This window comes from Hypomesus nipponensis, chromosome 7 (assembly GCF_054491055.1).
Source record: "Hypomesus nipponensis isolate SF chromosome 7, ASM5449105v1, whole genome shotgun sequence".
Lineage (NCBI taxonomy): Eukaryota > Metazoa > Chordata > Actinopteri > Osmeriformes > Osmeridae > Hypomesus > Hypomesus nipponensis.
Genome location: NC_140367.1, coordinates 131,536 through 158,981, shown reverse-complemented (window position 1 = coordinate 158,981; position 27,446 = coordinate 131,536). Strand labels below are relative to the sequence as shown.

General features: G+C 46.8%; 3 protein-coding genes across 4 annotated transcripts; 1 reads left to right on the top strand and 2 right to left on the bottom strand.

The window, feature by feature from the left end:
• Positions 1-579: 579 nt before the first annotated feature.
• Positions 580-3,947, bottom strand: LOC146276220 (suppressor APC domain-containing protein 2). Its single transcript, XM_084701449.1, has 4 exons — positions 3,652-3,947; positions 1,892-2,062; positions 1,633-1,788; positions 580-1,020 (listed from the first exon to the last, which is right to left on the bottom strand). The coding sequence occupies exons 1-4, from the start codon at positions 3,727-3,729 to the stop codon at positions 928-930; spliced, it is 498 nt and encodes a 165-aa protein (XP_084557575.1). The 5' UTR covers positions 3,730-3,947; the 3' UTR covers positions 580-927.
• A 3,562-nt stretch (positions 3,948-7,509) lies between these two features.
• Positions 7,510-13,930, top strand: cdkn1d (cyclin-dependent kinase inhibitor 1D). 2 transcript variants are annotated; one of them, XM_084701447.1, is made up of 3 exons: positions 7,510-7,692; positions 9,921-10,450; positions 10,664-13,930. In XM_084701447.1, the coding sequence occupies exons 1-3, from the start codon at positions 7,688-7,690 to the stop codon at positions 10,720-10,722; spliced, it is 594 nt and encodes a 197-aa protein (XP_084557573.1). In that variant the 5' UTR covers positions 7,510-7,687; the 3' UTR covers positions 10,723-13,930. The 2 variants fall into 2 exon arrangements, with proteins under 2 accessions (XP_084557573.1, XP_084557574.1); XM_084701448.1 differs by lacking the exon at positions 7,510-7,692 and adding an exon at positions 7,740-8,371.
• slc37a3 (solute carrier family 37 member 3) lies at positions 13,931-23,807 on the bottom strand. The gene is made up of 14 exons (XM_084701433.1): positions 23,533-23,807; positions 22,523-22,733; positions 22,172-22,286; positions 21,981-22,073; positions 21,606-21,689; positions 19,525-19,670; positions 19,277-19,373; positions 19,039-19,123; positions 18,010-18,218; positions 17,647-17,788; positions 17,464-17,565; positions 17,090-17,289; positions 16,935-17,000; positions 13,931-16,732 (listed from the first exon to the last, which is right to left on the bottom strand). Exons 2-14 carry the CDS (start codon positions 22,597-22,599, stop codon positions 16,640-16,642), a joined length of 1,509 nt encoding a protein of 502 aa, XP_084557559.1. The 5' UTR covers positions 22,600-22,733; positions 23,533-23,807; the 3' UTR covers positions 13,931-16,639.
• Positions 23,808-27,446: the final 3,639 nt, after the last annotated feature.

Sequence of the window (27,446 nt, the reverse complement as noted above, 5' to 3'; positions counted from 1 at the left end):
CTCACCCTGCCTCCCCCACACCACCCTGCCTCCCCCACACTACCCTGCCTCCCCCACACCACCCTGCCTCCCCCACACTACCCTGCCTCCCCTACCCTGCCTCCCCAACACTGCCCTGCCTCCACCATCCTGCCCTGCCTCCACCAACCTGCCTCCACCACCCTGCCCTGCCTCCACCACCCTACCCTGCCTCCACCACCCTGCCCTGCCTCCACCAACCTGCCTCCACCACCCTGCCTCCCCCACACTTCCCTGCCTCCACCACCCTGCCCTGCCTCCGCCACCCTGCCCTGTCTACACCAACCTGCCTCCCCCACCCTGCCCTGCCTCCACCACCCTGCCTCCACCACCCTGCCCTGCCTCCCCCCTCCTCCTGTCTCAGCGGAAAATGTTGTTCAGCTCTCTGATTGGCTCAAGCTAAAGGAATGTGAACCATGAAGTGAAAACACCGTTGTTAAATTATTACACGCTTCTTAAACACAAGCCTGGACTGTGTGAACAGTGTCTACTGATCTGCACCTGTGCTTTCACTAGCACCAGTGAGTCATGTCTACCAGGAATAAAAACATCCCACAGAGACAGAGAGTATGTTTGGTCTTTTTACCAGTTTTATTTCCTCCTGCATCATGAGAGTACTTCCCGTAGGATGGTCTGGAAGAACCCAGAAGAGGAGGGGCCTCAGAGAGCGGCCATCTTGGTTTCACACACAGGATCTCATAGTCATCTCAACATATTTACAAGGGTTAGATTTTTAGACTTCACATGAAATACATAGCAGTGATTATAATAACAATGTGTGTTATTGTGCAACATCGCTCAATTGTGTGACATCACTTAACCTTGAAAAAGGGAATCAAGTTGTGTTTAAGTGTGAGTGCATGTGTGTGACTGAGTGTGTATGATAGTGTGTGTGTATCCGTGTGTGTGTTAGTCAGCAGCCTTGTGGCTCCGGAGTTGTTGCAGCAGTGTGTCCCTCTCCATCTCCAGACTGGAGATCTGCTGGTTCTTCTCACTCACCTCCTGGCAACAGACCACAGAGCCCTACTCCATGAACAACTACTATAAGGAGTTCATTAAACAGATGCTTTTGTCCACAGTGACATACAGGTGTAGATTTGAACCTGGAATCTTCCTGGAATCTACAGTGAAATTATCTACAAAATAGTATATACATGGAATCATGTGTAAAATATGTGTTATAGGGTTGAAATAGATTGTATGTGCATTTAGGGTTCGTATAGTGTATTATTTATTGTTATCTGTAATTAAGGAAGTTTTAGTATTAGGGTTAGTATAGTCGATTATTTATTGCTATCTGTATATTTAGGAAGTTTCACTTATTTAAGATGAGCATTGATGTAAATTACGTTCTGTATACTTATATGCTATGTTATGCCAGGTGCTTGCGTTGTCTTGTCTTTAAGAATTTCAGTGCCTCAGTGCCCAGTCTGACCTTGTGTTGTTCTGTGTACCTAATAAAAGACTTGAACTTGAACTAAAAGAATGCTGCAGCTCAAACCACGGATGGGTTAGGGTTAGGGATGCTCTTCTCACCTGACCACTACCTCCATGAACTCCTCTAATAGCCTCTTTGATGACATAAAGGAACCCCTGCATGTGAGCTGTGCTGACCTGTCCCAGTACTGTGAGGCTCCAGCGGAGGGCGCCGTCTGTGGAGGTGAGTGGCGGGGCGTGCGGGGCGGTGGAGACATTGGGCTCACTCATCAGGCTTCCCAGGGAGCCGTTCACCCGCTGCATGCAGGACCTCTGAAGACAGGAAGTCAACCCCTGGGAACAGGAAGTGACATATGTATCTTCAGCGGCAAATGTTAACCGAGATCTGCTTCCTGTCCGGACCCAGTCTCTGTCTTTGTCTCCCCCCACCCCCCACCTTAATATCCTGGTCAGCCAACCCGGATCTCCTGGTCCTGGTCTCCACCAGAGTTTGGTTCCTGGCGCTGGTCTGCAGGAGAGTGTGGTACCAGCACTGGGCCTGCTCCAGAACCTCCAGACCCGCCCACAGACAGTCCTTCTCTCTCTCCAGCTCTCTCATGTGCTTCACCTGCAGGACCAGTTACCTGTTGCTACATCTTATCATTATCAAGTTATGATTATGCACTTATATTGTGGCAGGGGGAGGGTGTGACAGGGGGAGGACAGGGAGGAGGAGAGGGAGGAGGACAGGGGGAGGGGTCAGGGGGAGGACAGAGAGGAGGAGAGGGGGGAGGACAGGGGGAGGACAGGGGGAGGACAGGGAGGAGGACAGGAGGGAGGACAGGGGGGAGGACAGAGAGGAGGAGAGGGGGGAGGACAGGGGGAGGACAGAGAGGAGGAGAGGGGGGAGGACAGGGGGAGGACAGGGAGGAGGACAGGAGGGAGGACAGGGGGAGGACAGAGAAGAGGAGAGGGGGGAGGACAGGGGGAGGACAGGGAGGAGGACAGGGGGTAGGAGAGGGGAGGAGGACAGGGGGAGGACAGGGGGGGGGGGGTCAGGGGGAGGACAGGGGGGAGGACAGGGGGAGGACAGGGGGGAGGTCAGGGGGGAGGACAGGGGGAGGACAGGGAGGAGGACAGGGGGGAGGACAGGGGGTAGGAGAGGGGAGGAGGACAGAGGGAAGACAAGGGGGAGGACAGGGGGTAGGAGAGGGGAGGAGGACAGGGGGAGGACAGGGGAGGAGGACAGGGGGAGGACAGGGGGAGGACAGGGGGGAGGACAGGGGGGAGGACAGGGTCTATCTTTAGGTCTACCAGGGGACCGTGAGGAGCAGTATGTAACATGTGGGAATGTGTCACCCTGCAGTTACACACTCAGACAAACCAAACACACACACAATCCCCCCCAAACAAAGTCATCAGAATGACACGGACACACGTCTCGTCTTCCATCGTTCAGTTAGGGTTAGGGTTAGGGTAACAGGCTGTTCTGGCCTCTCTCAAATTATTATTTCAACATTACTATCATGTAAGCATATGTAACAGCAACTTCATTTTATTGTAATCACAAGTTTAGTTTTCACTGAGTTCAGCTAGTTTGAGTTGAGTTTTTACTAACGTGTCACAAATTGTTTGTTTTTGTGTGTTAAACCCACTCTAGGAACCTTCCCTTCTAGGCCTATAATCAGATTACCTGTTGACCAGGCAGAACACAACAACAACCTGACCACCTGTAGTCTACCAGGCATGGCGCAACAATAACATCTCATCTACAGTACAACAATAACATCTAATCTACAGTGTAACCAAATCCAATCAAATGTATTTGTTTAGCCCTTTTTACATGCAAGCAATGTCACAGAGGGCTTCACATACGCCCATAGAACTGCCCCTCAACCAACCTAAACCCTCAAGGAAGACAAGGAAAAACTCCCAGAACAATAACAACTGTATATCCACACCTACACACCCTGTACATCCTCCACAGGGTGACTAACAACACTACAACATGTCTGAACAGCTACACATCCTGTACATCCTTACAGTAACACACACCAACCCAATCACAGCATTCACACGTACACACACAAACACACACAGTCCCAGGTCTCACCAAGGGATAGAAGCACAGGTATGTGTGTGGCGAGTGTGTGTTTAGTGTTCTGGGTGAGTGTGTGTGTGTAGTGTGTAAATAGTGTGTGTTTGTGGTGTTCTCACCCAGAGGAAGAGATGCAGAGCATGGAAGCTGCTCTTCAGGGGTAGCATCACCACCGTGTAGGAGGCAGGACATGCCATGGGGCACACACACACTACACACACTACACACACTACACACACGGCACAACACACACCCGTGTCACACCACTCAGGACAGAAGAATGACAGAGAGGATAAAGAGAGAAACAGAGGAGAGAGAGAGGGGAGGAGAAAGAAAGGAGGAGGATAAAGAGAGAAATAGAGATGGCAGAGCAGGGCCCCTCAGCAAAGTAATGGAACATTCCAGTTGTCATCATTATGATAGAGGGCTGGTCACAGGAGAGAGAGAAAGAGAGAGAGAGAGAGAGAGAGAGAGAGAGCGAGAGAGAGAGATTGCTAGCTCGTAGGTGGTTCGTGTTGTTTGCTTGTGTCAGGATTAGGGCTCTGCCCCAGCATGTGGAGGAATGTGACAGTGCCTCTAGGACAGTCCTGCACCCACTCTCCCTCCCTGCGTCTACCCTCCCTGCCTCCACCCTCCCTCCCTCCCTGCGTCTACCCTCCCTCCTTGCCTCTACCCTCCCTGCCTCCACCCACTCTCCCTCCCTGCCTTTAGCCTGCCTCACTTCAACTGAGGAGAGGAATATCTGGTTGTACAGCTTCCAGATGTACAGCTGCACCCTGAATGGAGTACACACCTACCTACCTCACACACACACACACACACACACCTACCTCACACACACACACACACACACCTACCTCACACACACACAGACACCTACCTCACACACCTACCTACCTACCTCATACACACACCTTCCTCCCACACTTACCTACCTCACACACACACCTACCTCACACACACCCAGACACACTTACCTACCTCACACACATATACCGACCTCCCCACCCGTCACCCTTCCATCCCCCCACCTCACAACTGTTGGCTCCTGCACTGAGCTGTTGCTGTCTCACTAGTACACAGCTGGTCATATCTGCTCCCTCATCTGACTACTCCAGTCCTCCTCTCATCTCCTCCTCCCTTCTCTCCTTCTCCTCTCCTTCTACTTTTCCTTATTCTCTCATCTCCTCATCTCCTATCCTTTCCGCTCCTCCTGTCCTCCTCTCCTGTCTACAAATAACATTGTGGTGCATGATAACTTGTGACAGCAGATGTGAGCCACTCACCCTAACCTTAACCCTAACCACCAGGGGGCAGTGTGAGACAGCACAGCAGGGAGCCAGCTTCCTGGAGGCCCAGAGTACACACACACAGTCCAAGTCAGACACACAAACACACGATAATGGTCGGGTTTCCCAGATTTGTTAAGAAGCTCTTAACGCTAAGAGCTTCTTAGGAGCGTTAAGAGCGTCTTAACAAATCTGGGAAACCCGGCCAATATAATTTGCTGTAACTGTGGTTTCAAAATTTTACATGATTCAGATGTTACAGTTGGGCAGAGATGGTACAGTACACACATCCTTCACTCAAGCAGTACAGATGCTCATGTTTAAAAAGACAACACTGTCACTTAGTTAAAGTAAAGAAGTGTGGGATCTGACATATTCTTAAGTCAAAAGTAACCACAACTACTACCTGTTTTAGTGTCACGCAGGCACCTGGACCTCACATCATATTAATACATGAATACAAAAATACACTATACACACGCAGCACATTCGCCAGGAATCCTTTATGACACCAACAATTTTGAACATCTCCCTCATATATGGCTATGGACAATCAGGAATGTGTCAATTCTCAGTCATGTCGACATTGCTAACTCCCTCTGTTTCATCCATAACACTAGCCATTTTTCTTGTTGCCTTCTGCCTTGCTCCATGTAGCTTACGTGCAAAGACAAGAAAATAATGCTTCATGTTTTGGTTACCCGCAATGTTTGGGGCTATCTCGTTGTTATGATCAGTGACCTATGCACTTTTGTAAAGCGCTCTCTTGGATCTTTGGATAAAAGCATCTGCCAAATGAATAAATGTAAGTAGAAAGTACAGATATTTGTGTAAAAAATGTAAGTAGTGAAAGTAAAAAGTTGGGAAAATAAAAACTAAAGTTAAGTATTGATACCAGACAAATCTACTTAAGTACAGTAGTGGAAATACAGGAAGTACTGGTGGGTATAGAGGAATTACTGGTGGACATACAGGAAGTGCTGGTGGACATACAGGAAGTACTGGTGGACATACAGGAAGTGCTGGTGGACATACAGGAAGTGCTGGTGGACATACAGGAAGTACTGGTGGGTATACAGGAAGTGCTGGTGGACATACAGAAAGTACTGGTGGGTATACAGGAAGTGCTGGTGGACATACAGGAAGTACTGATGAGTATACAGGAAATGCCTGCATGCCATGTAGACTACTGCTGAATTGGCCGAATGTTCTGTCTCTTAAATAGAGTATGGTGACCTACAGAGGTTGAAACTTGTTTCACTTCAAACTGAAGCATGGTTGTTGTCATCACACAGACATGAGGGAGCTCTCTAGTGGTGTGTTTATACCACACACACTTACACACACAATCTGTCTGACACACACTCTTTCTCACACACACACTCACACACACCTGGACCAGGGAGGGTGAGGGTCAGGGAGGGAACAGGGGGTGTAAACAGTACTATAGAGCTTGCTTTGCCTGCTCATGATGATTGTTGAAACATGATCTGGGCAAAACAAAGAACAAAGATTAGTAGACAGGCCAGAAGGGATCAGAGTCCAGGTCTGCCGGCCTGGGGGGTACAGGCCTGGGGGGCACAGGCCTGGGGGGCACAGGCCTGGGGGGCACAGGCCTGGGGGGCACAGGCCTGGGGGGTACAGGCCTGGGGGGCACAGGCCATGCTGTAGGGGGCACAGGCCATAATGCAAGGGTCAAGGCTGGGCACAGGGACCTGGGTTGAGGGTGTCAGAGTGGACAAGACCTGTCCCACCTCCCTTCACAGACGAAAAGTGGACAAGTTGTAGACTAGCTTTGCTAGAGTCATCCTGATCAATGAGATTCTGGTGACCACAGTACCACTAGTATTTCAAACCTTGAAAGATGACGAGGCTGGTTCCAGCTGGTTTATGCTTGTGACTCTGCTAGCTGCGTTGACATAGGGTAGGAGCTGTGTCTCCAACAAACACCCACAGGTGACTGCTGGGAGTCTGGGCGTGACATGCTCACCAAACAGACTTACTGCCTGAAGGTATCTGGGATCTTGTAACAGCTGCTCATGTGTTGTCAACAAGATGAAGATGTTTTCTTCATGTGTTTGTTTTGTGTGTTTCTCAGGGCCACAGCATGAGTTAAATTCTCAGCAGGCAGAGGGAACAAACACCAACAGATGGAAAAAAAGATGATAGCAAGTAATTTTCTGAATTTTAATTAATGGTTGATTAATTAAAATTGATTTCATTTCCCAGTAAACAACAACTTTATTAGAACAGAAATAGTGTCTTTCAAAGTGCAAACATGTCTTCCTTGGTAGTTTACAGAAGTAACAGACAGAGTTAAGTTCCTCTGTTCCTCGTATTCATATCATTCACACCCTTTGGCAGGAAAGGGATTGGCTTTTTACTTTGTATAACTCTGGACAACTCGTCTCAGTATGCCTGCAGCAAATGCAGATTTGCGAATGACGACATGAGAGCCCTGTTTCGATCCGTTCTCTAACCTGTTCAGAATGTCCAGAACAAACTCCTTCGTGAAAAGCAACTTTCCGCCCTGTTAGTTGCGCTGGGAACTTCACGCGGCGCCAGTCCAGTCACCTTAATGACAAATTATCAAATTTGCGGGACAAAGATCAAATGGAAGTGGAGAAAGCTTCCAGCTCACGTTGCATGTCACGTGACTCTGGGCTGCTGGCGCGGTGCCAGGGGAGGGGAACTGCCCCTCTGCCAGGGGCGCTGACCTACTTCCAGCAGAGAAGAACAAGTTATGTTCTGACCTACTTCTTTCAGAGGACAGTAATTTCTGGAGAGCACAGCAGCGCAACAAGCCAGCACTTATCGTAGCAGATTTCCTATACAAAATTACTTTAAAGGTTTTTGAGATTTTAAAATGAGGTAAGAAATCTGTTTAAATTCATGGTTTGCTTAACAATACACTTTATTTCAAACTAAATTTATGTTGTCAGTTTTATCAGATTTTTTTGCACTTTGCAACGCAAAGCTGAGTAGGCACGCGTCTCCTGGGTTGGTGTGACATTCAGAAAAAATCGCGATTCTGCTGATCAATCTGGTTGATGTTTTGGCTGGATTCTTTTCCTATTATTTGTTTTGCGAGATTTGTGGTTAGGTCTACTCTGTCTTCTGTAAATGTAGGTTGTATGTCTACATCCTGGTATTGTTAAATATAATATGGGCTTTTACACTGGTAAAGGTTGTTGGGGTTATTTTCGATATTTCTAGTCTCACTTAAACCGTCCAGCGTGATGTTTGTTATTGTCGAATATTATTGACCTACATTACAGAGCAAGTGAGTGCGTCACAATACCCAGGATCAGAGAAATATAACTAGGGCGGTGTTATGTATAGTGAGCACAATAGAAGGATACGGCTCGGTGTTCTCTGGTTTTTGATCTGGCAACAAAACTTTAGTTTCAAACTTTTTTACGTGTTTGACCTGTATCTGATGACTTCATGCTAATTATCGGAACCGCGCCCACTTTTTTTTTTTTCGCAAACAACTTTGAGGAGAATAGCTTACGTAAAGATTTTTGGCTTGAAGAGATACCACTAAAATGTATTGAAATCTGTTACCATATGTATCTTATGTAATGCAGTTCTATAGCCTTGTGCTGGTCTAATCTGGGGGTTTCTTCACCTGTTAAAGATGTCCTATCCACGCAGTATTTAGAATTGAAATCAGTCGATGAGTGGCGTAGATCAGACCGGACCTCGCGTGTTGTCATCCGGCTTGTTATTAGACAGATAATGATGATTGTTGTCACTAGTGCACAGTGCCCGTGATGCAGCCGATGATTAGTCAGTGAAACATACAAATACACTATAGATTGTAAGGCATAGTGCCCGTGATCAAATTGGTGGCACACACACAGATTACTGGAATTATTGATAGGGCACAGTGCCCGTAACGGTGCTGGTGACATACAGATTTATGGAAATATAGATTGATAGTGCAGTGCCTGTGATGCAGCTGGTGATGACAGTTCTTCTCAGTGGTTTTTCTACCTATATTTCTCAGATCACAATTGAAATTGTTTGTCATCTCTCTGAAGTAGCTTACTTGTTCAATCTCCACATCTATTCTAGTCAAATTGCCAATGCTGTGGTAGCCTACATTCATGCAAATGATTACATTTACATTTATTCATTTTGCATTATTTATTTCTTACATTATCAGAGGTATGTTACCTGAAGCATACTAAAAATGGAAGCATTCTAAAACAGATCACAGACTGTGCTGCACGAGTGCACGAGTGCATAGTATGTTTCCAATCATTAATGACATAGGCCTACTGTATATAATTATTTAATCATGTTTTAACAATACCGCTGGCTTTAATCCTAACCCTTGTCAGTGTCCTGAGGGGCTTTATGAGGGTGAAGTTAACAGTGGCCTCCCACTGTGTTTCTGTTAGTTCAGTTACATGCTGTTGAGATTGATCTTGATAAGCGGAGTTGCACAGTGGCGTGTTGGGGGAGCGGCCTCGCCCTGCTCGCTAAGGTTCCTGTATTTGGGTTAGGGTTAGGCTATTTGCTGTCTTATAGCGGGACAGACTGTTGGTCTGGCGGGTAAAGCTGTATCTTAAGGAGGCAAAGTGACGACAGACGTATTGTAGAGAGTCTCTCCTCAGTTAGCAGCCCTGGTTAGGGAGCTCACAGATGCCCTGCAAACTTAAACCTCGTTTTCTTAAGACTTGACAACTTAATGTAGAAGAAGCTGAGGCAACTTTGAAAATCTACATGTAGGTTAGGTTATGCGCAACAGCATTTTTGTACCGTGTAATAAGTGCAACTAACATTCCTGAAAATACATCTTTATCCTACTAATTGTGTTCACGGAGCTGAGAAGATGCTGTCAAACAGAGACACACAGACACACACACACAGACACACACACACACACACACAGGGTAGGAGTTTTCAGATGTAGGATGTGTTTGTTGTGTTGCCATCCATTCATTAGAGGGTCGGTGCCAGCACCTGCATTAGAGGGTCAGGAGGCTGGACATAGCTTATGTGCGTTTGTGTATGGTCCATAAAGCCATGGTTTCACATTACCTGTTAAACCCCCAGACTCACAGCCTTTCCTCCCATTTCTCCACTAGTGACATCGCCATGGCTACACCTTCATCCTCGTCCCCCCCCCAGGTAGGAGTTGGGAAGCTGTGTCGGGGTCCGGTGCGGAGGAGCCTGTTTGGCCCAGTCGACCACCTGCAGCTGCAGCAGGACTTCCACAAGCTGCTCAGCGACAGCCTGGAACAGGCCAATCAGCGCTGGAGCTACGATTTCCATAGTGACCAGCCACGGGCAGGCGCCGACGTGGAGTGGGAGGAACTTAGCTGGCAGGACGTCCCAGCTTTCTACCGCAGCTGCCTGGTGAAGAGAGGGGGTGGAGCTAGAAGAGAGGGCGTGGCCAAGGGAGGAGAGGGCGGAGCCAAGGGAGGAGAAGGCAGGGCCATGGCTGCTGTGGGCGGGGCCAGGAGGATGATGGACAGGCTGGTCAGAGAGGAGTCTCCAGCCTCGACCAGCTCGGGGGAGGAGTACCTGGAGGTGACCACCAGGGGGAGCTACAGGTTGCAGAGGCCAGAGAGGAGAACGGCCAGGATGAATAAACGGCACCAGGCGGCCATTACAGGTGGGGGCTGGGCTATACTATATGAATATGCTGTAAATGTTGGGTGTAAGCACAGTGACAAACTTCCTTCAACAGCCCAAACACAGTCACTCACACACAAACCTCACAGACTCTCACACAGCATGTTTAACCTACATGGCAGCTTTCACCTAAGGCTCTAAGAAATGCTGTAACATCTGTGTTCTCTCCTCCCTCCCTCTCTTTCCTCCCCAGATTTCTTCTCTGTAAAGAAGAGGAAGTTCCTATATCCCATGCGTCCGGCCAGCCAGTAACAGTGTTTCCTGCTGTGCCCCCTGGTGGAGACACCAGCTCAGAAATAATTCTCACAGATGAAGCACCTGACTGTCCTGATAGCTGTTCTGAGTTATATTGTTTTCTACACGATTAATTACACTGTGAAATACTTGTAATGCACTCTAATCTGGATATAGTAGTGACTTTGACTCTCTATCATGTCTGTGTGTTAGCCTGCTCCAGACTGGAGCCATGTCTGAGCACTGCCCTCCCCGGTCCTGCTGGTCCAGGCTGGGGTCAGCCATTAGGGTCCCCGGGGGTTAGTCTGGGTCAAAGGTCATACAGGGTAGAGGTGACCTGGCTCAGGCTATCTAATAAATGTCATGTTGACACGGCAACACCAGAACACACAGCTTGTTTAGAAGAGATGGATTTATTACATCTGAAACAAACCCAGCCCCATCTCATGTACACATGCCCCCCACAATGTACTGTAATATCATATAATATTCATATGTAAGATATATATTATAAAGCTTCCTGGGTCCCAGAGAAAAGCTCCTCGTGTAGCTACTGTACAGTATGTGTAAATGTCTGAGGGGAAGCTGGGCAGGGTAGCTTCTGTATCTGGCCTCGTCTGTGTGTGTGGCTTTGTTCGCTCTAACTTTCATCAAAGTAGCATCTTGTCTTTGTGTTTAGCACAGGTTAGAAACACACTTCTAATCTTCTGGAAGGCAATGTAACTTCAGTGTGAGGGTGTGATGGTTGACTTTATGTACGTGTATAATCTGTGTATATAAACTGTGTCTAAGGATTCTACACATTGTAAATGGTTTTCAGTGGGAGTGAAGGCAGCTGACCAAAGAACTGTGGCATGGATCCCAGACAGAACACCCGGCAGAACAGAACATGCTCATATGAAGCCCTGGTCATCATCAGCATGTGGCCACACCACTCTAATTGAACATCTATTACCACTGTAATGGAAGAGTTTGGAAGACAAGCCATTTCTCGAATTCTCTACCTCATCAAGCAATTCACAAGAATAAAAGAATACCGCCAGGCTCTGGATGTTGTAGGGCTGTCTTGGTTGACACGACTCTGCAACATAGCGTGGACATCGGGGACAGTGCTTCTGAACTGGCAGACCGGGGTGGTGGTCCCCCTCTTTAAAAAGGGGGACCGGAGGGTGTGCTCCAACTTTAGGGGGATCACACTCCTCAGCCTCCCTGGGAAAGTCTATTCAGGGGTCCTGCAGAGGAGGGTCTGTCGGATTGTCGAACCTCGGATTCAGGAGGAGCAATGTGGTCTACATCCTGGCCGTGGAACAGTGGACCAGCTCTATACCCTCCGCAGAGTCCTGGAGGTTACATGGGAGTTTGCCCAACCAGTGTACACATGTTTTGTGGATTTGGAAAAGGCGTTCGACCGTGTCCCTCAGGGGTTCATGTGGGGGGTGCTCCGAGAGTACGGGGTACCGGATTCCCTGATCGGGGCTGTCTGGTCCCTGTACGACCGGTGCCAGAGTTTGGTCGTAAGTCGAACTTGTTTCCGGTGAGGGTTGGACTCCGCCAGGGCTGCCCTTTGTCAGTGATTCTGTTAATTACTTATATGGACAGAATTTCTAGGCGCAGCCAGGGTGTTGAGGGGGTCCGGTTTGGTGACCTCAGGATCGGGTCGCTGCTTTTTGCGGATTATGTGGTCCTGTTGGCTTCATCGGGCCGCGACCGTCAGCTCTCACTGGAGCGGTTCGCAAACCGAATGTGAAGCAGTTGGGATGCGAATCAGCACCTCCAAATCTGAGGCCATGGTTATCGACCGGAAAAGGGTGGTGTTCCTTCTCCAGGTCGGGGAGGAGATCTTGACCCAAGCGGAGGAGTTCAAGTATCTCGGGGTCTTGTTCACGAGTGAGGGAAGAATGGAGCGCGAGATCGACAGGGGATCGGTGCGGTGTCCGCAGTGATGCGGGCTCTGCATCGGTCCGTCGTGGTGAAGAAGGATCTGAGTCGAAAGGCGAATATCACTATTTACCAGTCGATCTACATTCCTACCCTCACCTATGGTCACAAACTATGGGTAGTGACCGGAAGAACGAGATTGCGAATACAAGCGGTCGAAATGAGCTTTCTCCGCAGGGTGTCCGGGCCCTCCTTTAGAGATAGGGTGAGAAGTTCGGTCATCCGGGAGGGGCTCAGAGTAGAACCACTGCTCCTCCGCGTCGAGAGGAGCCAGCTGAGGTGGCTCGGGCATCTGATTAGGATGCCTCCTGGACGCCTCCCTGGTGAGGTGTTCTGGGCACGTCCCACTGGGAAGAGGCCCCGGGGAAGACCCAGGACACGCTGGAGGGACTATGTCTCTCGGCTGGCCTGGGAACGCCTCAGGGTCCCCCAGGAAGAGCTGGTGGAAGTGGCCAGGGAGACCCGACCCCCGGACAAGCGGTAGATGATGACATGACATGACAAAAGAATATAGCATCATTTCAAATGAAAACAACAAATGTAAAATACAGAGAAAGAAATAGAACCAACATGTTTTTTTACACTAACATGAACAGTTGGAATTTAACTTCAGGTTTACACTATCAACTCAAAGATTATTTTATACATTTTATTTTCCGTTCCTTAATCGAGTATTGTGTATTTGTTACACTGTGTGTGTTTAGGTCTTCGCGAATGACTTTTTTGTGTTCAGAACAAACTTTAAAAATATATATTAACTTATTTTAGAATGGTATCTTATTGTGTTTAAGGAAGTAATTACAAATGCCCATTTGGTTAAGCTGTGCACTACAGTAGAATATGATTATTTCAAACGGTATTGGGGCAAGGGTCACTCAGTGAGCCCAGCCTACACTAATTGGTCGAAGCCCAAACTGATGGTTAGTTACATTTGGTTGCAACTCATGGCCTTGTAGCATCAGGGAGCTGTTGCCATGGTGTTGTTGTCATGGTGACGCCATCAGTCTGGGCCCTCCACGCTTTTCTCTCAGTGTTCAAAACCTCTTATGCATGGACATCATGTATACATTTTGTAATACTACATAATAATGGTTATGCTATATTGATATCACTCTGGTATGATTGTACAGGGAACAATGCCAATTCTTTGGTTTATTTTTTGAAAAAAATGTTTGTAGATTCAAATTATCACTAGTGTTTGATGCACTGGCAAGTATTTTGGAAGAAAAAGAAATTCAATGTGTTTCAATACATTTTCATTGTTAATAAATTATAACAGTACAGCAGATTTTGGATTTTGTTTATGTGTGTTATATTTTTTAGAATTCATGTTCTGCATACATCTTAAAAAAATAATCTGATTTAAATAGTATTAGAAACACTTGGCAGCAGTATTAGGTTAATTAGGTCAAGCCTTTGTCAAGGTGTTAAAAGCCCTGCTACTTGTTGCTGCTTGCTGAGCAGCAACAAGTAGCCTGAACAAAGTACTGAGTTCAAAGAGTACCAACTCTCTTTTCTAGATCACACAACCTTCTTGCCATCATCACAGGATAGCAGCCAACATTTGTTTTTTCAAAAATCATGAGATTTTTATTCATTTAAAATGACCTCTGTAATACCTAGTTTGCTATTATTGTTCAATACCTGATTGAATAAGACACGGTTCATCTGCATCTGTTAGACTGCCAGGGGAGGAGTTAAAGGTTTCAGCGGGACCATAGCAAAGTCCCTGTAACATGAGTATTCAGACATGGAGGCTGTTCAGGTGCATGGTGCTCCCTGGTGGTACAGACAGACCTGGCTCTGGAAGGCAGCTCTGGATCATGTTATTACACCAGACACAGAAATAACACAAGTACAGATTGTAAAAGTCTAGTGACTAATTATTATTATAAAAACAACAACAATAATTTACACAGCTGCACATAAGAAAGTATAGACCACAGGTTGATGAGAACGTTTACATTCCAGACAGATCAGAGGGTAATGTTCTGGACAGCATTCCAGACAGATCAGATGTGGTCTTCAGTTCCGTCACTGTTGCTTCAAAACCAGAGGTCTGTTCCATAAAACTGGGATTAAAGTCCCAAACCTGACTTAAACTAACCTAACAACCCAAACCCTAAGTCAAGATAAATGCGGGTGCCCCATATTCTTAACTAGTCAGAGAGGTAGAACAGGGATCATATCGATCCACCACTGCAAAATTACATGTTCACGGCCACGTGACTTCTTCCAGAAAGAACGTTCTCTGAAGCCTTGTACTATGACAGCTCCCTCATCCACCACCTCATCAGAATGACACCCTGTGATTGACATGAACAGTATATTTGCTGAGGTCCTGTTTAAATAGACCTTTACTTCATTGATTACAAAAAACATGGCCCACTAAACATATCTACAATGATTTGACATTGTTTTTTGACATTGTTTTAAATAAATAGCCTACAATTAATCACTTATAACTTTTTAACATGGTTTTTGTAATGGGAAAATAAATGGAGGATAGGGGCATGGATTTTGGTTTGTTTTTGCAATTGTACATGACTTAGGTCTATGAAGCAATGAGCAATGTTTTATGTAGCATGATTTCACAAACAACCATAAGTAAAATGTAGGTTTGTATCATTCTGAAATCATTGTTTAATGTATTAGCCTACATGTTTTATTTCTTGAAGTTGATTTTCTATAAATGTAAAATTTTAATTGATAGTGGTGAAATAAGTTAAATATGGCATCACGACAGCAAGTCATTTTCCCGTTGGAGAAAATGACGTCTGGTTAAGCAACAACACAGTCTAAAGGCCTATATATGCTTCTGCGTTTTTCGAAAAACGGACACATGGGAACGCCCTGGTCTTCGTGGAACGCCCTCTACGAGCTCTCCGTCAGCCCCCGGAGAGCCTCAGAGAGCTTGACGTGCACTTCCTGAATTTTCTAACTATCCGTCGTAATTTCGGATAGTTACGGATACTCCCTTGGCTGTGATTGGTCAGTATTAAGAACTGCTTGCGTCAGGGGCAGGGGCGGGGTTGCCGTGATAAACAGGACGAACAGAATCCTTTGACCGCCATTGCTGTACGTTTTTACAATTAATATTTCAGCTAAACAGTATATGTAAATCAGCATCTGAATTAAAATGTGATGAGAAATGGACAGTGTAGTTGCTGAAAATGTGCATAATTTATTGATTAAACGGCTAATTTGTGAATTTCCTCCGACTTCTTGGTAACCTATGTAAATAAACACTCTACGGCGTCTTACAAAAACGTTGCGCCACCTATTCTTCTGGCGGTGAATTGTTTTCAGCACCCACAGCCTATGGAGAACCATGAACGCACTCTATCCGTCCGTATCCGTGTGTATCCGTGCGCCCGCCCATCCGTAAACGGAGACGCAGAAGCATATTTCGGCCTTAAGCCTGACAGTTAGCCTGCCCCAAACCAGGCTAGTTTCGATGCATAAGTTGCCATAGTAACTGAATTCAAACTACATTAAACTGGCTTTACGGAACCGAATCGACTGTAAATGATTCTGACTAACTTACATTAGCCTGGCTTATTCAGTAAACTGGCTTTATGGAACAGCCCTCCGTTCAGCTTCAGGAGCTTGTGCCATCATTACTACGTAACCACGTTTGTGTTCATTTCCCCCATAATGAAGCTAATTGCATCATAAATCAGAGAAGCAGTCCATCCTATAATATGATCTGACAGAGAAGAATGCATAGAAGGGTCTACGATGAAAAGCATTACACAGATGATCGTTGAGTGTGTGTAGCTTATGTGAGTTTGTGTAGCTTGTGAGTGTGAATGTGACTTGTGTGTATGTAGTTGCCTAGGAGACCAGCCCGAGCACGTTGCCCTCAGCATCTCTCAGGCTATATCATTACATTACCTCTGACACTCTACTTTACATACAGTATGGTCAAGTGCTGGAAAAAAGAGAGGAGGAGCAGGAGAGGAGGAGGTGGAGGAGAGGAGGAGCAGAGGAGGATTCATAGCTGGCTGGTCTGTGCCCGTCTCTCCCTCCATATGGCTTGTACCTCAGTGCAGATCAGAGGTGAGATGAACACCACACTGCTCCCTGTCTGTGGGAGGAGAGCATCCACACCTGCTCACATGACCATGGACCTGCATTCCTCAACTAACCAATCAATCATTAACCAACTAGCCAATCAGCGTAATCCCTAAAAAACAAGCAGTTAGTTTAGCAATTAATCCATAAACAATCATTCAATAATCCAGCCAGCCAGTTCACAGCACAAGGGTGTATGGTCTGGTTGTTCTCACCATGATGATGAAGAAGTAGAACACATACATCCATCCCAGCTTGCTCTCGATGAGGGAGACCAGGTACTGAGGGGAAAGGGGGGAGAGAGTGAGTGTGTGTGTCTGTGTGTGTCTGTGTGTGTCTGTGTGTGTCTCTGTGTGTGTGTGTGTGTTACCTGGCCCCCGGCCGCCCCGATGCTGCCAGTTCCGTCCACGATGCCTGTGACGGTGGCCAGGGCGTCCAGACGTCCCCGCAGGGCTGGCTGCCGGCCCAGGTCTGCTGAGATAGCAGAGCTGATCATGTTGGATGGGCCCCCGATGAAGAAGCCTGAGGTGGCCAGCAGGGCGGCATTCACCAGCTGATCGTTGGGAGAGCCTGGGGGTATTGACAATTGGAAAATAATAGTGTATGTGTGTGTGTATAAGTGTGTGTGTGTATGTGTATATGAGTGTGTGTATGAGTGTGTGAGTGTGTATATGAGTGTGTGTATGAGTGTGTGAGTGTGTATATGAGTGTGTGTATGAGTGTGTGAGCTGGTGCAGGACTCACGGCTGTAGCCCACCAGGGCCCCCATAGCCAGCAGGAGACTGAGGGCCAAGACTGGAGCTCTCTTCCCCAGACAGTCAGACAGCAGACCCAGCACTGTCCCTCCTGCAACACAGACACCAGCTTACACCTGTCTCTCATCAGACAGGCAGGCAGACAGAGACAGACAGACACAGACAGGCTCACCTATGATACCTCCCACATCGTACCAGACAGACAGGCGGTCAGCCTCCGCCTCCTTCCAGCCAAAGTTGCTGCTCAGGTAGAACGGCAGCCAGAAGAAGAAGGAGTAGTTGACCAACTTCAAACACGCGTACGCCAGCGAATACTGCAGGGGAGGGAGAGAGAGGGAGAGGGTGAGAGAGGTAGGGAGAGGGTGAGAGAGGAGGGAGAGAGAGGGAGGGAGAGGGTGAGAGAGGGAGAGAGAGGAGGGAGAGGGAGAGAGAGGAGGGAGAGGGTGAGAGAGAGAAGGGAGAGAGGAGGGAGAAGGAGGGGAGGGAGGGAGGTTGAGACTGAAAGAGAGGATGAAAGATATCCATGCAGACTTACAGGAAGTACTCCTGGCAGACAGAAGGCCTGGCAGAAGCTGATAGGCTTCTGTGGTTCCTTTGGTTCCTCCTCTTCCTGTTGTTGGATGGAGTAGTATCCTCCATCACACACCTCCTCCTCCTCCTCCTCTTCATCACTCATCAGAGGACGATGGCTGTCTGAGTCTGTCTCCACCGGGCTCAGACCAGTCTCACTCTCCACACTCAGACCTGCTCACACACACACACACGCACGCAAGGTTTGAGTGAGTTAGTTAGAGATCCCATTTACCATTCTGCTGAACGGGATCTAAAGGCCAGCAGCATGGATATACGTTGTGGTCTGTACTGTCTCTTTACCTCTGCTGTTTTCTATAATGCCGTTTGTGTCCTATGGTGTTTCAGGTAATATAGGCCCTTTAAGACAAGCAAGTATATTGCTATTTATTTGATTAATTATGTATTTTTGTTTGTATAACATGTCAAGTTTTCTATGATGCATCATTCATGCTATGTGTGTGCTTTGTAATATGTTGGCACTTCACATTGTCCAGGAGACTGGGTTAGGGTTAGAGTGCTCAATCGTCTCATTTCAGAGGTCATGGAAGAAGTTTTACAGTTCTCCTATATTGGCCCAGATGGGTGATCTGGTTTTCTGCTTACCTCTGGAAAATTACTGTCAAACATAAGTGTTTGTATGTTGTAACACAAGAGTTAGTGATAGAGTGAGACAGAGAGAGTCAGAGAGAGAGAGTGAGGCAGAGAGTGAGTCAGAGAGAGAGTGAGAGAGAGCGTGAGACAGATAGAGAGTGATGCAGGGTGAGAGTGATGCAAAGATATATTAAGACACGTGGATAGTGAGGTAGAGAGTGAGACAGTGAGGGTGAGACATGGACAGTGAGGCAGTGAGGGAGTGAGGCAGAGAGAGAGTGAGGCAGAGAGAGAGTGAGGCAGAGAGAGAGTGAGGCAGAGAGAGAGTGAGGCAGAGAGAGATTGAGGCAGAGTGTGAGGCAGAAAGTGTGAGGCAGAGAGTTGGGACACTGGTCCTCACCTGCCTCCTTAGGGGATGTGAGCAGACCAAAGAACACCACCACTCCCCCTGCAAACTGCACCACGGATGTGAGCAGGAAAGCATACTACACACACACACACACACACACGGTTCAAAAACTCAAATTGACAATCTTAACCACATCAGTTAGCTCTGTGAATGTGTGAGAGAGAATGTGTGTGTACCTTATCTCCATACTTCAGTAAGTGTGTGTGAGATTGAGTCTGGTTGTGTGTACCTCATATCCGTACTTCAGGACGCTGGAGGCCAGGAAGGCTCCCAGGATGTTTCCCACTGAGGCGCAGGCACTCCACAGCCCAAACACACATCCTCGCCTAGGAGACAGGACACACCGTTACACACCTAGGAGACAACGCTACACCTGTCACACACCCAGGAAACTTTACACAAATTATAAATGTGTGTGTGTGCGAGAGTGTGTGTGGTGTGTGTGTATGTGGGTGGGTGTGTGTGAGCAGTACTGACCCAGACTTGCCAAACCAGTTGGCCATGACAGCCACAACGCAGGGCCAGACAGCAGACTGCAGCAAGCCGTTCAGGGTCCACAGGCAGCAGTAGAGAGGGACACTGTATATACCCAGCCACTCTGTCACTGTGCCAAACACACACTCCTGCAACACGCACACAAACACACACACAGGGTCAGGAACACGTCTGTGTGTGGTATGTGTGTGTGTGTGTGTGTGTGTGTGTGTGTGTATATTTCAGGGAGTCAGATGGCAGAGCGGTTAGGGAATCGGGCTAGAAATCATAAGCTCACTGGTTCGATTCCCGGCCGTGCCAAATGACGTTGTGTCCTTGGGCAAGGCACTTCACCCTACTTGCCTCAGGGGGAATGTCCCTGTACTTACTGTAAGTCGCTCTGGATAAGAGCATCTGCTAAATGACTAAATGTAAATGTAAAATGTAATATATGTAAATGTATGTATACATATGCATATATGCATTTGTGCAAGTATATAATGTATACTATATGTTATGGAAAATGTGTGTACTGTATATATGTGGGGGGGTGTGTATATGTGGTGGGGGGTGTATATGAGAGTGTGTATATGTGGTGGGGGGTGTATATGAGAGTGTGTATATGTGGTGGGGGGTGTATATTACTGTGTGTGCATGACTGTGTGTGTATTGCAGTGAGGTCAGCCAGACATACGGAGCCAACATCCTGTCACACCTGTAGATTCTGATTCAATCACATCAAACAAACCTAATCAGCCTTCTTTACACCCTCAGTATGCTGATTACCCACCAAACTGGGATCCCCCCAGTAGCATGTGAGGCCCTCCTGCTAGCTGGCAGGCTTCAAAGGGCCTGCTGGAGACAACACATCTCCAGCAACCATTTGTGCTCTCAATTTGAACAAAGAACATACATTGATCAGAACTTTTGAGGAAGGTTCTTCAGACTTCACCTTTACCACAAGAGTAGAAGGCGGAGAAATATGAGTGGGATATTTGTGTCATGTTTGTTACTTTGTTTTAATGTTGTGTTTACTGAAATCTGGATTCTAGTAACTACTCCTTCTTCCTGACAGATAACCAAGTCATCTTTGGTATCTACACAAAGCTATCATAATAAAACAATCATTCAACTATATTTTGCAACTGTACCAAAATGTCCAGAACAATATTTGAACAATCATATGAACCAGCCAGAGACCAATTCACACCTTTGGTAGGTGTGAAGGAAGGAGGGGGGAGTTGAGAACCCAGCTTCCCACAATCAACGTCTGACCCCAGACAGGCCCTCCCTAGAACTGTATAAAGCTCTATGATGACAATCGATCTCTGACTCTAGCAAAACCAACCATAGCAGGAGCGCCATCTGGATTGGCGTTCCAAAGGACGTTGCCCAGCTCCTGAGATTCAACATTATAGTGATTGCAACACTCTCTGGACGATTCTACAGAAGGACCCAAACGCTGTTCTAACTGCGACCTGACTGAGACCCCGCAGGCTCAGTCACATGACCCTGCATTGTAGCCGCACTTTGACTTCATATTCTTCAAATGGGCCTTGAACGCAAACCGCCCTCAACCTCATTGATCAACCCCTGATCAAACGTAACTATGGCTAACGCTCTTTCCTCCCCAACTTGGCATTGGCGTGAGCTCTGTTTATGATTTGTAAGGATGTACAATGTAGGGTACAACTTCTGTCTTTCTCTAAGTTAGACCATTTCATTCTGTTCATTGAAACCAATCACTCATATCAAATTCATAATCTAACTTGATCATATGATCCATAAAAACCTTACTTGAATAAATTCATTGTAAAGATATTTTGACTTGTGCGTGCTCAGTAATGTTACAATTGGCTCTACACTTAGAACAAATTCATTCCTAAAGATGATACTGATTATTAAATATTAAACATTGGATACCTTAATGTCTTAAAACCAATGTAGGGTGGTGCCCTGAGACTTTATTATAAATTAAGTATTTCTATCTTTAAACAAATAAACCCCGCTACCATATGAGTGTGTGTGTATGTGAGTGTGTGTGTATGTATGTGAGTGTGTGTGTATGTGTGTATGTTTCTTACCACCACTGCAGAGCCACAGAGTCCGCAGCAGAGCACATAACGCAGGTTGAGTCTGTCTCCAATAACCCCGCTCACATACAGCCCCTAACACAGACACACATTCACCTCTATTACATACAGATCACCATACCTAGTGTGTATATGGTGCATGTGTGAGAGCAAGTGTGTTTATGTTAATGTGTAGGTGTATGTATGTATGTGCGTGTATATATATATATATATATATATATATATACAGAACCATTCAAAAGTTTGGACATATTTTCCCACTAGGAGCGTGTGTGTGTGTGTGTACTAACCACAGCGTAGGAGTGTGTGTGTGTGTGTGTGTGTGTGTGTACTAACCACAGCGTAGGAGTGTGTGTGTGTACTAACCACAGCGTAGGAGAACAGGAAGATGGTGTCTAGCGCCCCCAGGAACAGAGTCGCCTCCTCCTCATTTGCAAACAGCCTGTTGTCCTCCCATGTCTGACACACGCACACATATACAAACATACACACTCAGTAGTTAGGTGTGGATTGGGGTAATTGGGGGTATTTAGAGGATGTTAAGGGGTAGTAGTTACCTCTCCAGGGGCAAACTCTGGAGAGCTGCTGTTTTTCAGTGAAGGAGTCCACTGGGCTGAGATGCTGACCTTCACATTACTGAAAGTCTTCCTGGACGCATGCAGCACAACATAGCTGGAGGGAGGTTACCAAACACGAAGCTTCATGACATCAGTGTTTTATAACCTACAAGCTCACATCCTGGACCAATGAACCCGATCCAGCACAGGGTTCAGGGGTCGAATAGGTCAGACCAGTTCAGAAAAGGAACATTTATAAAACGTTTCACCTCTCACAACAACTTTCAGAGGAAGGAGGGAGGAGGAAGAGGGGTAAGGAAGAGGACAGAGGGAGGAGGAAGAGGAGGTTACCTAAAGAAAGTTAGGAGGAAAGCAACCAGGTGGTGATGGGTGAACTGTGACAGGAAGCCACAGCATGGAGGAGGCATCACAAGGGGCACGGGAGGAAGAGGTCTTTAAAAGGCTGCCGTAACAGGGGGAGGGGATTCAGAGATGGAACAGCTGGCTAGATCGTCCACAACTACATCAGCAGTTGTGCAGTCAACCCTAATGTCACAGATGACTGGAGAGAAAGAAAAGTATTTTACACATACACTGATCTGTAGCCAACACAGGGAATTAACAGACTTTAATAAACAACATAATCAAGTTGTGGTTAGACATCACCAGAGTTAATATGCAAAGCGAGCTAGCCTGGTCGCTGTAGACGAAGGGCTACGGTATCTAATCAGCTTGTTGTGCGATCACTCTTTGGTTTAGGTCTTAAAAGGAATACAAACTTCAGAACTAGCCAGTGACGAAAAATAGTCATAGTTAGAGTACCTGCAGCCAACAGAACTACTTATCAGACCTGAGTTAGCGAATTAAGACCAACAGAAGCATTTAAGAAGTAGTTAATTCTGCACCTTCTACCTCGTTCGTGTCCCAAGGGCTTCATTTATTTACTTAAACGTACATTATATTAATTTAGCTTGGCATAACCTATAGTGAATATAGAAAGTAAATAAAAAAGATCAAGAATCATAACTAGTTCTCTGTATTTAAGTGTTGAGTCAAGCGACGGTCTGTATTGGCACAGTGGTGCAAAATAACCAAAATAACCTAGCAGGCGAGAAGAAAAATACAATCTAATTTCTCGTCCAAATATGAATGCTTACATTACACGCACACTTATAGCTTTATTGACATAGTGGCGTTGAGCAAGTGACAAGGAAGTATTGGATACTCAAGAAAACATAGACGCTAGCTAGGATAATAGTGGCTTGCTGTCAATTTAATTAAACATTTTTGTATTTCAATTGGTTGGCGTCAACAGTGATCGTACAATGTATACCGCTGCTGTAATGGATAAAGACACGTACCTTTTATCGTTTGCATAAACATCCAACTACCTGGCGATCATATCCGCTCCCCTGCACCGCTAAACTGCTGTCGGTAGGTAGACGCGGCTACAGCACTGCTACAGTCCGCTACGTTTGTTTTGTTTGCGCGACGGATGATAATTACGTCGTTTCACTTCCTGGACATCCATCAAAGGACATCATCTCCTTCTATCGGCACGGAGTGGTATTGCAGAAGTTGGTTGTGAATTTTTTCATGACTAAGTAGGCTAGTAGTAGCCTGACGTTGTCATACTCATAATTCTAGTCAGAATATGAGTCTGAAAACTCTCCGTTGGGCTGTGACTACGGGGCGTGTTTCAACCGAACTCGTAAAACAAATGCCTCTTCGCTCAATTGGATAGACCTACAACCAATCAGAGCAACGTAATATGTTGTTTGTTGAAAACGAATTTAACCCAAGGGCTTTTTCGTGAGGGGGAGGAGAGGGGGAGATGGGTGTAAAGCCTACATGACTTACAGCCAGTCACCCCTGATCACCGTACTCCCCAGCCATCCACTTTTGATCACAGTACTCCACAGCTATCCACTTTTGTTCAGTGTACTCCACAGACAGCCACTTTTGTTGACTGTACTCCACAATCCCCAATTTTTTACTTCTACATTGTGTGTGTGACCCTATAGTCTAGCAGCCATGATATAACCAGAAGAACGACTATTTTTTTTGTTGGTACATCATTAAGTTATTTTGTAAGTGTAACGACGCCACTCGGCACCACTGTCTACAAGGGGCCAGAATGTGGCTCTAACCCTAACCCTCTGTCGTCATCCGACCAGGGGCCTGTTCCATAATGGCCGCTCAAAAAAGCTAGACTTAAAGTCCTAAACCAGACTTGAATAAGTTTAGTTAGTCAAGCGAGGGTAAAGCGGTTCCATAAAGGCCCATTTCAGCTCAAGCAGTCCTACTAATTCAATTCAGATTTAAGTAGTCAAACTAATTGCGCGTGCACCCTATTCTTAAGCAGCCCGAGAGGTAAAACATGGATCATACAATCCACCACGGCAAAAGCAATGCACACGGCCACGTGACTTCGTCCAGAAAGAACGTTCCCTTTAAATCGTGTACAATGACAGCTCCCTCATCCACCTCTTCAATCAAAATAAAATGACACGCCATGATTGTCGTTAACAATAGGCTACGTAGGTCGAGTACGTTTTTAGACCTTTACTTTGTTGATTTCAAAACACCATCTAAACTAATCTAAATTGGCTTTTTTGACATTGTTCAATATATATAAAGTAGCCAAAATTTTAACATGGTTTTTGTGTCAGGGAAATAGAGGGCAGATTTAGGTTTGTTTTGCAATTGTAGGCTACAGTTAACAATTATATTGCTATGATAATTATACTCGGATAATTTAGATTGAGATATAGGCCAATGCCTGATGCCTAAACATTTGAACACCACACATTAACGGCTATGATGTGTAGCCTATCAAAGCATTGTTCATCATTGTTTAATGCATTAGGCTCAATGTTGTAGCCTATGTAGGCTATTTAAGTTGATTTTCTATCAATGTTGAACATATTGAACTGATATGAATGAGAAAATGAGAATATACGTGGTAAATTATCGTTTTCCTGTTGGGTCAGTGTTACAGGAACGTCTGGTTAAGCACCAAGTCACGCTAAGCCTGACAGTTATTCTGACCCTGACCAGACTAGTTTTGCAGCCTAAGTTGCCATAGTAACCGAGTTTGAACTACGTTGAGCTAGCTCTATGGAACCGAATGAACTAGAAGTGAATCCGACAAACTGACACAAGTCTGGCTTATTCGGTAAACTCGCTTTATGGAACAGGCCTCAGGAGAACAGACAAGCAAGGCTTTACACAACTTTATTGAAGATTGTGTATAAATACACATGCACATTTCAAATGTAAACCAATGGGTTAGCCAATGTGAACTCAAGTGAAGCCAAACCTGGCACACCCCCCTCATCATGCAAAGATGTCTGAATCCACTTTACAAGATAAAAGTCCCAAATCATAGAAGAAACCCAGAATTCCAACACATATGGACATTATTCCATCTTTCTGCCAAGGTCTCTAATACATTGTTGTTTTATTATTATTAAATGCTTACATATAAATAAATATTTTTTTTATCAAATGTGCACTCACAGAGTGAACTCTTATATACAGTATTGGATTGTCTCTAGTGGTCACATGGCACAGTCCAAGGCTCTCAGCAGAGGCCCTGTCCCAATACTCTGAACCTGTATACTTCTTGGAGAATCCCTGATCTGACATGGGTCTGTGGGTGACCTGTCCAAGAACGTGGCCATGGGTAGTATGTATGTAGGACGCATGTTAGGTCGCCGATTACTTCCAGGAAAAGAGTATACAAAGTATACGTTCTCATATATGGAATTCATATACAGGACCCCTCAGGGAAGGACAGGAGCCCCCCTAGGGAAGGACAGGGCCCCCAGGACCCCTCAGGGAAGGATAGGACCCCTCAGGACCCCCAGGGAAGGACAGGGCCCCTCAGGGAAGGACAGGGCCCCTCAGGGAAGGACAGGACCCCTCAGGGCCCCTAGGGAAGGACAGAGCCCCTAGGGAAGGACAGGGCCCCTAGGGAAGGACAGAGCCCCTAGGGAAGGACAGGGCCCCTCAGGGAAGGACAGGACCCCTCAGGACCCCCAGGGAAGGACAGGAGCCCCCCAGGGAAGGACAGGACCCCCCCAGGGAAGGACAGGAGCCCCCCAGGGAAGGACAGGAGCCCCCCAGGGAAGGACAGGACCCCTCAGGACCCCCAGGGAAGGACAGGAGCCCCCCAGGGAAGGACAGGAGCCCCTCAGGGAAGGACAGGAGCCCCCCAGGGAAGGACAGGAGCCCCTCAGGGAAGGACAGGAGCCCCCCAGGGAAGGACAGGAGCCCCTCAGGGAAGGACAGGAGCCCCCCAGGGAAGGACAGGAGCCCCTCAGGGAAGGACAGGAGCCCCCCAGGGAAGGACAGGAGCCCCCCAGGGAAGGACAGGAGCCCCTCAGGGAAGGACAGGAGCCCCCCAGGGAAGGACAGGAGCCCCCCAGGGAAGGACAGGAGCCCCCCAGGGAAGGACAGAGCCCCTAGGGAAGGACAGGGCCCCCCAGGGAAGGACAGGAGCCCCCCAGGGAAGGACAGGAGCCCCCCAGGGAAGGACAGGAGCCCCCCAGGGAAGGACAGGACCCCCACAGCCCACATTAAATGCATGTAGTCACTACTATCCATCACATTCAACCAAAGCAAGAAAATAGGCTTGAATGGCTTTGAAACAAGAGTTGCTAGAATGTATATAGGCCTTGATAGAAAGCATGTGTGTATGGCGTATCATGTTGCATGCACACATGCGTGTGTGAGTGAGGGCCCTGCTGACAGACAAGAATAATGTAAGCACACAGAAAAGGCTCGAGTGAGATTTCGATTTTAAGGCGGAGGAGTTCTGGTGTCATCACTGTTACAGGAAGGGACCTGGTGTCTCATCACTATAACAAGAAATGATCTTCTGTCTCATCACTATAACAGGAATTGACTGTTCTACTGAGAGAGCAGCAGGGAGGGGTGGACAGGGCAGAGAACAACCCTGTTAAAGCTATGTAACCTAAGATACCCTCCAGCCCTAGGGCCTTGAATACACAGAAAACCTTAACAACATAAGGCTTATTATTCATACATTTGTTATGTGTCTAAAATGCACAATCAAAGCAGTACCAGCAGCACTATTGTTTGGCTGTTGACATGATAGAGGTCAGCGTCCTGGAGGCAGCGTCCTGGAGGCAGCGTCCTGGAGGCAGCGTCCTGGAGGCAGTGTCCTGCTGCTATGTGCTGCAGCCGCACCAGACCAGCTCTGACCTCACAGCCTCAACACAACTAGTCAACATAGCATGTGTAGCAC